This window comes from Erinaceus europaeus, chromosome 3 (genome assembly GCF_950295315.1).
Source record: "Erinaceus europaeus chromosome 3, mEriEur2.1, whole genome shotgun sequence".
In the NCBI taxonomy this organism is placed as follows: Eukaryota; Metazoa; Chordata; class Mammalia; order Eulipotyphla; family Erinaceidae; genus Erinaceus; species Erinaceus europaeus.
This window is the reverse complement of record NC_080164.1, coordinates 20409192-20424395: the sequence shown is the minus strand read 5'-3', so window position 1 is coordinate 20424395 and position 15204 is coordinate 20409192. Positions and strand designations below refer to the sequence as shown.

At 45.1% G+C, this 15204-nt stretch overlaps 1 protein-coding gene across 1 annotated transcript in view; it reads left to right on the top strand.

The window, feature by feature from the left end:
• Positions 1-452: 452 nt before the first annotated feature.
• The window catches only part of ALK (ALK receptor tyrosine kinase), a 739964-nt gene continuing 725212 nt past the window's right edge, over positions 453-15204 (top strand). The window contains exon 1 of the mRNA XM_060188423.1: positions 453-1953. Within this exon, the coding sequence (XP_060044406.1) occupies positions 1293-1953 (661 nt within the window). The 5' untranslated portion in view covers positions 453-1292. The remainder of the gene's footprint in view (positions 1954-15204) is intronic.

Below are 15204 nucleotides of genomic sequence, written 5' to 3'. Positions count from 1 at the left end.
GCACCCTGCCTCTCCTCCCCTTACTATTTGCCCTTGGCCTCCAGTTTATTCCAGCACCAGCTTTCCTTTCCCAGGGGGTTTAATCGCCTAAACACATGATTAGGGAGAGTGCTTGATTGTCAGGGCTTTTTCCAGCCCTCCCATTTATCCCAGACACGCTGTGGATCACGTATCGCAGAAAAAGGGGCAGGGAGTCCGGGGAGGGGAGGGCGGGGCGGGATCAGCTTTTCTCAATGAATGCCCGGACCTCTGCTGATTTGCATAGGAGCCGACCCCGGCGCGCCATTGGCTGGCGGGCGCGAGAGGGCGGGGCGGGCTGCGTGGGCCGCGGAAAGGAGCTGTTGTGCGGCCCCGCCCCTGCCAGCCCCGCCCCCCGCCCGCGCGCGCGCTCGTGGCAGACAGCTGGAGTGGCGGCGCCAGGGCAGATGCTCCCGAGCGGCTCCGGGGGCGGCAGCGGCCGCACTTCTGACTCCCGGCGGTCGCGGTGCGGAAGGTCGCGGGGCACCCGGGCGCCACCGGTCGCCCTCGGGTCCACCACCTGAAGCCTTGGGGCTGCCTGGCACCGGGGAGGATGGACAGCCGGCTGATCTGCACGCTGTGACTTAGCTGCTGCAGTCGCCGCGGGGACCACTTCCGAGCCCGCGAAGTCCGGGAGGCGAGGCGCGCGGGGAGCGAAGGCGCTGCAAACTTGTCCCGCTCTGCAGCGCGGAGCTGCGGCCCCAGAACTTCGGCGGCCAGGGGTTCCGCAGACTTCCTGCGGCCACGAGTTGCAGGAAGGGGCGCCAGCGGCACCCCCTTCCTCGGCTCAGTCTCAGAGAGGCGCTCGCAGGAGAGACCGGGAGCGCAGCGGGCAGCCGCCCCCTCGGAGTCGTGGTTCTTGGCTGCAAAGTTGCGGAGGATCAGAGGCTGCCCAACTGCAGAAAGACCCCAGGAGAGGACGGTCCCCAACTGCTACCTCCCCGCAGCCTTAGTAGTTTCTGTGGTTCCAGAGAGCAGCTAGCGCCAGACGGGGGCGCGGCCCTGTGCGCGAGGGTTTAGGGTCTCGGCTGCGGAGCTGGGCGCGCTTCAAGGCCGCCTGACCGCCCCCAGCCTCCAGCCCTGCTCCGCCGCGACTCCCGGCTGCTCGCATTTGGAGGAAAAGAGAAAGCCGAGTCAGTGCCCCAGCAATCGGGTATAAGGAGCCAGCATTTAGAGCCAAAGATTGTCCAGAGCCCTTTCCTACTTGAGAGGCGCTGCAGGCGAGGCCGGGCCAGATAGTCGGGGGGGATTAGCAAGCCCTCTCTTCCGGCGGGATGGAAGCCCGCAGGCTCCTGTGGCGGCTGCTGCTGCTGCCGCTGCTCTGGGCACCAGCATGGGGCTCAAGGACCGGCCAGCGAGCGGGCTCCTTGCCTGGGGGGCCAGCGCTGCAGCCCCGGGAGCCGCTCAGCTACTCGCGCCTGCAGAGGAAAAGCCTGGCGGTGGACTTCGTGGTGCCATCGCTCTTCCGCGTCTATGCCCGGGACCTGCTGCTGCCGCCGCCGCCGCCGCCGGTGCGCTCGGAGGTGAAGGCCAGCCGGCCAGAGGCGCGCGGCTCGCTGGCCCTGGACTGCGTCCCTCTGCTGGGGCTGCTGGCACCACCGGGATTCTCCGCTTCACCCGCCCCAGCGAGGACGCTGTCCAGGGTGCTGAAGGGCGGCTCTGTCCGCAAGCTCCGACGCGCCAAGCAGCTGGTGTTGGAGCTGGGGGAGGAGGCGATCCTGGAGGGCTGCCTTGGGCCCCCGGAGGAGGCAGCTGCGGGGCTGCTTCAGTTCAACCTCAGCGAGCTGTTTAGCTGGTGGATTCACCACGGTGAAGGGCGGCTGAGGATCCGCCTGATGCCTGAGAAGAAGGCATCAGAAGTGGGCAGAGAGGGAAGACTGTCCGCTGCGATCCGCGCCTCTCAGCCCCACCTGCTTTTCCAGATCCTCGGGACCGGTGAGCAGATCCCAACCAAGTGCATAGAGGGTTGTTTTCTCAAAATATCCATAATCAGTTAACCCGCTTCCCAAACCTCAACCTGTTGTTCTTAGCCTATCCCTCCTCTGCAGGCCTCTCCCACCATTAGATTACATTTTCATATATTTTCTCCCTCAATGCAGTCACATTCCCCCCCCCCCCCCCCCGACTCCCGGAGGGCCAGTCTTCTTCTCTGTTAGTCAAGTTGGGAGAAAAGTTTTCTGTTCTGGCAGGTGCCTCCTTCCACCCACTTACATACAGTTCAGCCAGCACTGACTGTTCCTTTTTCTGGTTTGTTGGGACAGTTGAATTGCACCTATGACTCCCGTGAGTCCATGCTTAGTTTTACATTTCAGAACTGTCTTATTGCCTTTCTGCCTTACTCCCTGTTCTCTCTCTTCTTGGTCAGCACAGATTTGGGGGTTGTGGTACCCTTTCCAGGGAGAATAGAATTCCTCTTCATATTAGTGAACCGCACCTAGCTGACCTCTCCAAATGATGGCTTCCCCAGGAATTGTGTCCTCCTCAGTCATCCATCCATTCTGTCCCTCCATTCCATGTCTCATCCCCAGTCTGCAATGTACTCTCAGACTCTTGTTCTTCTGGATGTCCTGGGGAGAGCCTCAGAAGACCTGAAGGTCAGGGGCACGGAAGGGATATGTGGAGAAAGGAGCAAAGTTCTCAAGCATGTCTTGCTTTGAGAGAGTCATGATGAAGCCAGGGAGAGACAGTAGTTGGTTTCTCAGCCTTTCATCACCTGCCTCCCTCCCCTCCCTCCAGTTTGTAGCGTGAATATCTGCAATAGCTCTTGATGACAGTCTCTAGCAGGCCTGTTTCACAGCAGACCTCTGTTGGAGACTCCAGAAATGAGCTTTATGTTTCATTTGCTCCATCGTTTCCATATTCACTGAAAGGTGTGTGTGTGTGTGTGTGTGTGTGTGTGTGTGTGTGTGTGTAAGTACTCTCAACTCTTCTCAGAACATTCCTTCACTGGAAAACCAGGTGGTTTTGAATGGATGCTTCTTATGTAAGGAGAACTACTGGGAAAAGACTCCTGAATAAAATATACAATGTAAATGAATGAGAAAGCACAAAAAGGAAATCATGCCTTTTAAAAGCCGGCACTAATTCCACTGGGCAAACCCAGCTTCTTTTCTATCGTCAGAAATAAATGAAATTCTTATGCTCCAGTGGTTACTAATGCCTAGTATTAATTGGATGAAAATCATTCAAAGAGGCTCATTGTAGAACTACAAGTATCTTCTGTGCTTGTCTAGACTCTCTCTCTCTCTCTCTCTCTCTCTCTCTCTCTCTCTCTTTCTTTCACCCTCTCTCTCTCTCCTTCTCTCCAACCAGTATTTTCATGCAGCATGGGTTTTCAGAATCTGAGACTCTCCAATCATTGTGTTAAAACATACTAGTAGATGGTCCCCAAGAACAACAGAATCTGGACGTGAATCTCAGCACTGGCATTAGTGGCTTTGCCACAGAAATGCCCCCTTCCAATTAGTGCTGGGGTTTTTATAGTTCATAGTAAGAAGTAGAGTCCACTGAGCTTGGCAGTGCCTTCCATGAACTGAGATAGGAGTCACATACTGTTTTCTCACCACAGATACTTCTGAAAAGAACAGCTGTGCTTTAATGCCATCACTGCTTCGTGGTTTATACATGTTACATTCTCTTTTAGTGTCTAATGCTTTTGTAATGGATGTAAAAATGACTTCTCTGAAAATGTGGATTTTCTTCCACTTTCGTGTCTGTGATCATCTCTGGAGCTTTCCCATCCTGGTTCTGGTTAAATGACCCTACACTGCTGGCAGATGTTGGTGACAGGCAAAATGAGTCTTTTTTGCAGCCCCAACTTGCCTCCTATAAACAGGCAGGTTGCATGAAGCTATACGTCTCTGAAGAGTTGCACGCTTACTGTATTTGAAGAATATACTCCAGTCAAGCCTTAGATAAGGAGTTAATGTTTCTGGTTGGGGGACTTGCATGTAGAAGGAGTCTTTTCCAAGAACTGCTTTGCTGCTGCTGGCAGGAGGGAAACATTGTGAGCTTCCCAAGTCCTCCTTCAACCACACAGTCCATTTGGCAGCTGGACCAAGCCCTTATGCATCATTTGACACATCTAGTAATGCCAGTTTCAGAAAGAGCCAGGATTCTGCCACTAAAAGGCTAGAAATTTTGACCAGGCATTTTTTCAGCAGGATTGGGATCAAGTGATTATTGATGGGATCAAATAAGACACTAAGTGTAACTGGATGAGCTCCTCATGACCTCCAGAGAGACAGACAGCTTATTGAAAAGCACTTCGGGCCTTGTGGTGATCACATTTGGAACAGACTGGGCTCTCCTGTCATGAGACATATGCTGTCTGCAGTTAGGCAGCCAGCTGTGTAGGACTCACCTCTTGCCTTGCCCCAGTCTCCCTAGCCTCATCCAGACACTCTCCACTGTGGGTCTCCCCATGGAGGAATGGGAAGCAGACACAGCCTGCTCTGTCAGGAGCATGTTTGGGATAACCAGATGTGTTTGGTTTCATTCATTTCCTCATATGAAAATTCAAGCTTAGATTCTTGGATTGATTTTACTGTATATCATGTCTGAGGAAGTGGGTTTATTCTTTTTATATGGCCTCTGATTTATAGCAAAGGCATTTAACCCTTCTTTGCCATAGCATCTTCAATCACCCAAAGGGAAAATAGCCACAGTTCAGCATATTTCTCCTTGCTGCTGCTCACATGGCTGCTAGTCTTGTCTTCTGATGCATTGACTTGCTGATGGGGGTATTTGTGGACAAGGGAGGGGAGAGGATGTGTGTTCTTCCATCCCTTGTGATGAGGGGCCAAGACCAACCTAGTTGTCAGCAACTGAAGATAACTTCCTAAACCTGCTCGAGACTATGACTAGAAATGTGACAAAAATGGAAAGGCACCCAGTCAGAATACAGCAGTGTCTGCTAGTACTTTTGGTTTGACCTGTCTGAAAGAACAAAGTAATGTTTCTAGTCTGTGACACACTTACAGTTTTTTTTTTGTTTGTTTTTTTTGGGGGTGGCGGTTGCTTTGAATTCGTAAATAGGGCTATCATTTAGAAGTCTGAGGCAGTTCCTCAGACATCTATGGGGTGGAAGGGCCTGATTCCCTATAAGTTCCCCTCCTCCAGGAAGGAAGATATGGGGCTTTACTCTGCAGAGTTCTGAGCAGTCTGGAATGGCAATACACCTGACCTCTGGCCTCATCTCTCTGATAGCTCCTCCCCATTTTATTTCTGGAGAGGGCGAAGAGAAATAGAAAGGAAATTGGAGCTCCCAGAAGGGATATAAGTTATTGGAGGTGAATTGGGAGAGTTGGAATTAGTCCAGAGAAGAGCAGAGAGTTGATTTAATAGTTGAAGGGACTGATTTAAGATGAAAGCTGAAAAGAGTTAAATATATGTGACTGAGCTAAGTGGTGGTGAAGGAAAAGCCATGGTAACAATCTACAAATCTCTAAAGAAGTAGAGTGGCAGTGAAGGAGAGGATTATTTAGTGTGACCCAAAGAAGTGATAGGATGAGACCTGCATAAGGAAACTTCAGGTTGGATATCAGGGGAGCCTTGTTTTCTGAAATTGATATTCTTTTAACTATGGAATGGAAATTGAGTGAGCAGTGTAAGTAAGGTGAGATGTCGGTCAGACAAGCCACTGCATTCATCATTAATCAGTTCTGTATTTTCAAATGTCAGAAAAACTACAACAGGCCATAGATCCAGGAAGCAAGAATCAGGATCTTTGGGGAGTATACCTCCTGAAAAAGTTTGCGCATTGCCTTTCCACGGTAAAGAGAAAGGAATTTCATATTTATCTTCGAAGTTGGTAGGAAGTGCTTATAGGAAGAATGTTAATGAAAACAATATTTTGAAGTTAAGTAGGCTTATTCTTTACTACATGTAGATCAAACCAGGTTAAAAGCAGGGTGTTATCTGTATATGCAGAGATACACTCATGAGACATTCACGCTTATGAAAGCATTACATTTGCAAGACCCACCTATGGATGTATGTGGCATCAGGCCATTGGACAGAGCAGAGGGGTGCCTGGGCTTTGAGAAGATGAGATCAGGTGTAGTTTTGTGGATTTCTGCCTGCCACCTGAAAACTCTTTGAATGATGTTTGAAAGATAAAGTTCATTAAAAGCTAATTGATACTTCGACAAATTTACAAGAGAGAAAAAAAGGTGCATGAGGAGTTTTTGTGGGTATGTGGAGGAGTTATTATCAGGAGTAGGAATGAAGGTTTTCCTAAAGATGTTTGCTGATGGTGAGGAGAGACTGGGCTGTGGGTGGGAGCTAAGGGAGAGCTGAGTCAACAGGAATTGCTCCCCCTGCTGCTCTTCAACTTACCTGGTAACCTTGCTCATGGGAATTTGCCCAGCCTGAGTCATAGCATTTTCACTTTCTTTATAATTATTAATGTTCTGCTACCGTTGCATATGACTTTACCATTTAAAAAGCACTCTCACATTTATTATTTATCCATCCTTAGGTGGGCCGGGAAAGTATTTGCTTTATTTTGTGGAAGAAGTAACTGGAATCTAGATGTTTGAAGATACTTTTTCAAGGCTATTCAGTTAGAAGATGGTAGACCTGACATTTTCATTTCTGTGTTGTGACGTTATGAGATGATTGATGTTGTGTTAGGTTCTTTTTTAATTTTTATTTATAAATAGGAAACACTGACAAAATCCATAAGAGGGGTACAACTCCACAGAGTTCCTACCACCAGAACTCCCTATCCCCACCCCTCCCCTGATAGCTTTCCTCTTCTTTAACCCTCTGGGAGTATGGACCCAAGGTCATTGTGGGATGCAGAAGGTAGTAGGTCTGGCTTCTGTAATTGCTTCCCCACTGAACATGGGTGTTGGCAGGTCGATCCATACTCCCAGCCTGTCTCTCTCTTTCCCTAGTAGGGTGGGGCTTTGGGGAAGTGGGGCTCCAGTACACACTGGTGGGGTTGTCTGTTCAGGGATGTCTGGTTGGCATCATGTTAGCATCGGGAACCTGGTGGCTGAAAAAGAGTTAGCATATAAAGCCAAACAAATTGTTGACTAATCATGAACCTAAAGGCAATAGTTCAGATGAAGAGTTGTGGGGGGGAGTCTCCATTTTGTAGATAGTCACTAGTCTTATTTTAGTTATATTTCAAAGGCCCTATGACTATACTAGTTTTTTTTTTTTTTTTCTGAGCCTGACATCTGATATACAGGTGGATCCAAGTATTGTCTGAGGAGATGATGTCATGGCTGGAAAAAGGACCAGAAAGCTGGACTAGGGGAGAGAGTAGCTCCCAAATATGGGAAAGGTGTATAAATATTATCGACTGTAAGCCCCATAGATTTGATGTGATCTGGGGCCCATATTCAGCTTAGGAGCCTATGTGATCTCTGCATCCCTATAGATCTGAGCTCACATTCTGTGGTCATGAGTAGGAACGTTCCAAACTGCCCCAATTTCAGAATCCATTTTCCTCAGGTGGAACACAGAGTATGTTGTCCAGCCTCTCTTTGGAGGATGGAACATTCTTTGCCGTAGTTGATCCATGTTGAGGGCAAGGACCTTTGGGGGCCCACAAAGGGGTCTATTGTGTTGTTCCTGATAGAGATGGCCTGTAATAATGAAGAGAGGGATTTATTTGAGGTCAAGGCCCAAAATGTCTGTGTGGGAATCTCAGCACTCCCCGACTAGGGCCCCAGCTGATGGGGTGGCCTGATAGTGACTAAAGAGTCATCATTAAAGTATGCCAGTCTCTTGCCTATATTCAGCTTTTGCACTCCTTACTTAGATAAGTTTATCTTTGGAGTGAGTGAGGGAAGTATAATAGGAAGTAAGTGAGGAGGGTATCTAAGTCTAAATAGACACTATTTCATTATGAACTTATGGTGTCTTTTTAGGTATTTCTACTTGCTGCATATACTGACTCACTACAGACTATTGTTCACTTTTTCTTTCAGGTATATATTTTGCCCTAATTTATGGATACATGCCCTATCTCAGGGGACCTGGTCTATATCTAGGTTTTGGGATTTTTTTAGGAAGTGAACCACCTGAAAAGGAATTATAGAATCCTGTGAAAAGCAAAGTCTCACCCGAGTAATGAGGCTGAAGGGTTGACATTCCATGCCTGAGGTCTCTGGACACAGTCTGAAGTGAAGCATGCTTATGTGGTACTCGTTGCATTGATTAGGTTGGGATCGGTGGATGCAATTTCATTTTGTATGAATTGAGAGAAGCATACAGGAAAGTGAGCCCCACCCTACTAGAGGTTTCAGGACTGTGGTTAATATAGGCTTTTTAGAGGAAGCTGGAGGTTCCTGCTGTCTTAGGGTTTAAGAAGGCAATGTAATGAAATTATTTTCCAATTAGGTTAATTTTGAAAATCCCTTTGTTAGGATTTGTTATATCATACACAACTTCACCATAATTTATGTCATTTGACATTATTTGTATATAGCTGTGTCTTATAGAGTAATGCCACTGATTGCTTCTGTTCTCCCTGATCTAAGATTTTAAGAGAGTCAACATTTCAAAGACTCAGCCTATGGTCTGTGCATTAAAAAGTTTGAGACATTCAATCAATTCCCCCCCTCTCATATTAATTAAATAGTGATTTATATGACTACAAGTTAATAGATGTGTACAGAAACACCATCCCCACCACCAAAAGACTGTGTCTCATCCCCTCCAACCCCCCCCCCCCCCACACACACACACCAGTGAAACCGAACATCTACCCTCACCCTCAACCCAGAGATTTTTTACTTTGGTGCTCTACTCCATTGTGTTAGGTTCTGACTCGGACCACAGATCTCCTTGCCTTCAAGTCAGGCGCCTTTTCACAAAGGAAGTCATCTTCAGGTTGGAAATGATCAGGTTGTGTAAACTGAGGAAAAACTTTACATTATCCTTGTCAGAAGACTCTACAACAAATACTTGGTAATCAATAGCCATGCCTTGAAAATTTGATTAATATCTCTGTGACCCAGTTTTATTTTAAGATGTTGTCATGGGAATTAAATTAGATGATATGTGTTCATCATAAACCTGGAGTCCAGTATATGACATACAACTATAACTTTATGAACCATTATGTCTTTCCCGAGCAGCATTAACACCCAGCATCTGGTTGTGTTAGGAATCCATAGCTATTTTAGTGTATTGAATGCTACCATCTCAAGTTATGGAATCTCTGAGTGTCATCAGAACTGGTAACCCTGGAATCAGCTATAATGCTGTGGGTTCCTGATGCACATAACTTTTTTTCTTTCTTTATTGAGGGATTAATGTTTTACATTTGATGGTAAATACAATAGTTTGTACATGCATAACATTTCTCAGTTTTCCACATAGCAATACAACCCCCACTAGGTCCTCTGTCATCCTTTCTTAGGACCTGTACTTTCCTCTCCACCCACCCCAGAGTCTTATTTTGGATGTACATAACTTCTAACTCCCAAGAAATGAGTTGTGGGCTGGAATGGCATAGGAATAGTAACTAGGAAGATTTCTGTTTCCAAGAAATATGGAGGATCAAGATACTGAGGTTGATATGTGCTCCTATTTTTACCAACTCATACTGTCCTGTAGGTCTTTCTGACTTTTGGATTCAGCTAAAAAATCCAAGCAGCATATTCACAATCCAGTTATTTCCTTTTCTACAGAACGAAGCCAAGTCGTAATTTTCTATAGAAATAAACCAAGTCCTAACCAAGCTAATTCCAAGGAAGAACAAGATAGAGGTATTGCAGCAAAGCAGTTTTCAGGTGATGAATCTTCCTTAACTGTACAGTCCAAACCCCTCTCTGGCCGGGAGGGGCTGTGCCACTCACCTCTGTTAACTCCTTTACTGCAATCAGCTGGAGTGTGCCCTTTCCTTTTGAATCTAGTCTTACCATTCATCTTCAGATGGAGGGCAGAAGACAGATGGAAAGCATCAACTGGTTAATGGATAGGAATTTAGACCTTTGAGGCTTCAGTGGTAACATACAGCTCAAGGACTAGAATGGGAGATTATCTCAGACAAATGCTTCAGCCTAAAAAGAGGCTGTATGGCACCCATACAGTATCCTGTAGATTTGCTTTTATGAACTGTTGCCTCCAAAAGATACACATGGGCATCATCTCTACTAGGGAGTAGGTGAAGAATAAGCATGTTGGTGAGAATAGCTGTAGACTACAGGGTTTATTTGGAGAGAGCCACTAGGGAAAGAGAGAGGCAGGCTAGGCGTATGGATCGACCTGTCAACACCCATGTTCAGCAGGGAAGCAATTACAGAAGACAGACCTTCCACCTTCTGCACCCCATTAATGACCCTGGGTCTATACTCCCAGAGGGATAAAGAATAGGAAAGCTATCAGGGGAGGGAATGGGATATGGAGTTCTGGTGGTGGGAATTGTATGGAATTGTACCCCTCTTATCCTATGATTTAGTCAATGTTTCCTTTTTATAAATAAGTAAAAAAAACTGTCAAGGAGCCCTGTGGATGCCCTCCTCCTTGGAAACATCTGTACTGTCTCTCATCTAGAGTATGACCAGTGTTTCTTAGCCTAGTGATAGCCGTGACTCTTTTCTCACATGTTGAAGTGTCAGCAAGGAGCAGTTAGATATTGACCTGGTGATGAGATCGTGGAAGTGGGGGAGAGATATTCTAGTATTTTATTTTTTGAGAGTCAACAATTTCAGAACAACTATTTTTCCTAATGAAGTCTTGTGATGAGTTTTCCATCAGTCTTTTCTGAGTTTTGGTCCTTTCCAGGGCAATTGGATCGGACTCTCTTGTTGAAATAACATGAGGAATCTAGAAAATGGGAGAGCATGGAAAAGGGCAGGAGGTGAGCTTCCTTGGAGCAGATCTTCCTGGCCACTCGGTTAATTAAGTCTTTTGTTTCCTAAACCTATTTTTTCTGTATCTGTGACTACAGGTGCTGATAGAGGTAGTGAAGTCTTAACTCCCAGGAGTAAATAGCTAAAGAGAAGGCATAAAAAATGTATAGGGAAAAAGAAAAAGGAAACTAAAGGGAAATCAAGCCACAGAGAATCAGAAGGAAAAGTTAAACTATTGACTATGGTTTACTTTTCCTTATTTATATTTTATTCAGTTTTCACTGGAATATGTGTTAATGAGGGTGGGTGTGGGTAGAATTTCATTATAGATCTTTCCACATTCTCAACCCAGATAATTAAAGAAAGTGCTCTGTGGTGGAGAGACAACTCGATTAGGAGCTCAGACTTAGATTCTAATATGATATTTGCTTTTTATTGACTTTGAAATCTCATGCACCTTGGTTAAACTTGTTAATCCTCTGAGTCTTTGTTTGTAACAGAGATAATAGAGGTATGGTCTTAACTACCACCACAGAATCATTATGAACATTCATGAAATAATCTATGTGGAAGGCTCCAGTTTTGACTATTCAGAAAATACATATAAATGTAGAAGAAAAATAATAAAATTACTGAAATTATGACTTATGCATTCATGGTTTCAACCAACTCCTGGCCTGGGAACAGCAGTATTAAGGCCTCAGATTTTTTAACCTAGCTATGGGGTTGTCTGCTTGCAGTCCAGCAACCCTAAAATGGAGTTGTGACCCTTCCCTTTGCAGAAGGGTCCCTTTATTAAAATACTCTTTCTTCAGTCCAGATTTCTCTGGAAATGAATCTGATACTGGAGCATAGGACCCTTATTTTAAACAACAGAAAATGTTTACTTAACTAAATGACAAATATAAAGTGTGTTTCTGTTGTAACTAAAAATTAAAAGGGGCTTTGGCTGCGGTGCGTAAAGGATTTGGCTGAGGGGCAGCTTGGAGTAGGTTTAAATGAATCAAGATTTTATTAGGGCAGTACAAAGACATGGGGCATATATTTTAGGTACTGCAAAATAAGCAATTATCAGCAGGGGTTAAGAATATGTGAGGTCCGTAAAGTCCATGATAGTTATCAAAAGCTCAGTCCCATGAGATAAACAATTATCAGCCGAGGCATAGGTTACTCATGGCTGTAGAGGAGTCTTAGAGTTTACCGGCTAGCTGAGTCACACATGTTCAATTCCTAGGACAAGTAGCCATAGCAGGCACCAAGATACGACTGACCAGGAGAAGAAGCAGCAGCCAAAGAGAGTGGACTTCTGGCTGGCTGTGCTTTCAAGTCTATTCAGTCCACCCACAATGCTTTGTGCATTTGCACAGACCAGATCCACCACAGTCCATTGTGCGTTTGTGCAGATCACTGTATGCTCTGTCACCAAGGCTGATGTCAGCCGAGCGCTGGGTCTGGACTTCCTATAGTTGCCTGGTATAATGCATCACAACATGCTTTCATCTTGTATACAGCTTGATGGATGGTAATTAACATATGTGATACTGATATAACACCATCCTGATCAAGAGACAGAACATTTCTAGCACCTGAGAAAGTTCCTTCTTATCCTTTCCCAATCTGTATCCACACCCCACCTGTGGTTACCATCCTTTAACTGCCAACTCATCAGTTAATTTTTGTCTGTTCTTGCGTGTCATATAGACACAGTCATGCCATATATATTCATGCGCCTGGCTCTTTTACTTAATATGGTTTCTGTGAGTCAAACTCATAGAAATGCCATTCTGTGAGAGAGGTTATTTTTTTATTGATGTGTTATATCCCTCTATATAAATATAGCACCATTTATTTATTCATTTTTCTTTTTTTTAATTGTTTTTTAAATTTATTTATTTATTATTTTTTTTTATTTAAGAAAGGATTAATTAACAAAACCATAGGGTAGGAGGGGTACAACTCCACACAATTCCCACCACCCAATCTCCATATCCCATCCCCTCTCATTTTTCTTTTTTTTCCTACCAACAAATTATATTCGTGGACATCAAAAGCAAGAGTCTATTTCAAATAATGGGCAGAATAAGATTTAGAGTTGAAGCCCCACTCTACCATTTACTGGCCCAAGACTATTTACTTTCCTTTCTCTGGACTCCAGTTTTCTTGTTTATAAAGTGAGAAGAAATAATGCCCATCTCCCAGGGTTACATGAGATAAGGAATGTAGCAGTCCTTGATGCACAGCAGGTTATTCAACAAGTGTTGGTTTCCACTCCCTACCCTGTCTGGCTAGCAACAGGAGTGAGAGATGACCCAGGAACCAAGCTCATGGCAGCAAAGCAATAAGAATCTTTATTCATTCAAACGCCCTAGAGTCCAGCGGTAGCACACCTGATTAAGCCACGTGGCTCAAACCGCAAAGGCCGGAGTCAGCCTCCTGGTCTGCATGCCTGCCCTCCTCCAGCTCTGGACATGGAAGAGAATAAACAGAAATGGAAGTGGTTTGACAGTACCAAACATGGTTAGAAAAGGGGCGGAGAAAAGCAAAAGGGGCATGGACCTCCCCAGCAACTGTTGCTAGGTGTTCAAATGGTAGGATTAGCAATACCCCGTGGGGAATTAGGAGACCTTTAGTCATTTGTAAGACAAAGCAGATGATTGATATATAGATAATAAAAGGGATGCAGGGTGGAGCAGGCTTAATGTTTTAAGGAATGCGGGCTCCTGGAGGTGGGAGATGCAGGATGTTTTTGTGAGGCAGGGAAAACTTATATGGCAGGCAACCTTTTGAGGTTCCTGTGTCCCCCCTGTTGCTTAACCCCTCAGTAGAGAGAGAATCTAACAGGGCAGACTCACCTCTCAGGTCAAGCCCTGTCAGGCTCTACCACATCCCTACAACCTCCCTACACTACTACCCCATCGCCATTCACTCAGTTTTGAATTTTTTCTTCTTCATGGCCAGAATGGATTCCTCAAAAAATCTTTCTGAAGCAGTTAAATGGGAGCCTTCTTACAAGCAAGATCATTAACTCACAGAGGGAAAGATATTAAGTTATCTGTAATCATTTTAATAGGAAATTTTACTTATAGGTAAATAGTTTAATAGGTAGGTTTATAAATAACTTTTAAATTAAAATTAATGAAAAATTAGAAAAACTCTGTAGTCTTCTGTCTAGGCCAGTTAAATAGGAGATGAAAGTGTAGAGGGAACAGAAACACAACTACATTTACACAGAGAGACAGACAAAGATGACAAAGTTAAGTGGAGAGAATGAGAGAGGAATGTGTAAGAAGAGAGAACTCAGGAAAACAGATGGCAGGAATTATCTCCTGCACACTGAGAAGCATAGATATAAAAAAGTGACTAAAGGAGTGACAGAAAATTAAGGAAGGATGCGGCCCATGAAGAGAGGGAAGAAGGAGGACAAGACGTGATTAGTTTAGCTGGAAGAATTCTGACATGGGTTCAAAATATGCACCCTGAATCTATGGTCTACAATATGGGGTGGTTGCTTTCAGTTTTACTGAAGTGCAGTTCATAACCAATACAATCTATATTTTTTGTCGTCTCTGGAGCTCCACCGCCCCAGGCTGATTTTTTTCATTAGAAATATAGAGACAGAGATAGAAAGATACTGCAACACTAGAGCATTCTCCAGTGCAGTGGGGGTCAGGTTCAGGCATGGGTAGTGCCCATGAAAAAGCAAGCACACTACCCACCTAAGCTAGCTTTCAGGCCCCCCAGTAAAACTTTTAGTGCAGGGTTGGGGTGGTAGAACACTGGGTTAAGCACACATAGTGCGAAACTCAGGAACTGCACAAGGATCCCAGTTTGAGGCCCTGGCTCCCCACCTGCAGAAGGGTCGCTTCACAAGCGATAAAGCAGGTCTACAGGTGTCTTATCTTTCTCCCCCTCTCTGTCTTCTCCTTCTATCTCAATTTCTCTCTGTCCTATCCAAAAACAACAACAACAGCAACAATAGTCGAAAGATAATGGCCTCCAGGAGCAGTGAATAATGGCCTCCAGGAACAGTTTGGATATTTTTTTTCCCCTGGAGGAAAAAAAAAATTTTAAGTTTGATTATCTATGCCTACCTTAAGTGTGATTTGTCTGATAAATGTATAAATTCATTCAAGTACCACAAATTAGTGTGAACATTTCTGTCAGCACCAGAAAGGTCCTTCTTGACATGTTGCAGTGAACCCCCTTCACTTCCAGCTCTAGGCAACTTCTGCCTCGATATCTATCTTTGTTGATTAGTTTGGTCTGCCCTGGTGGTTCATATACACAGGATCATACAATATATACTATTCTGTGTCTGGAATCTCTCACACAGAATAACATTTTCTTTGTGTTCTGTGTATTTATAGCT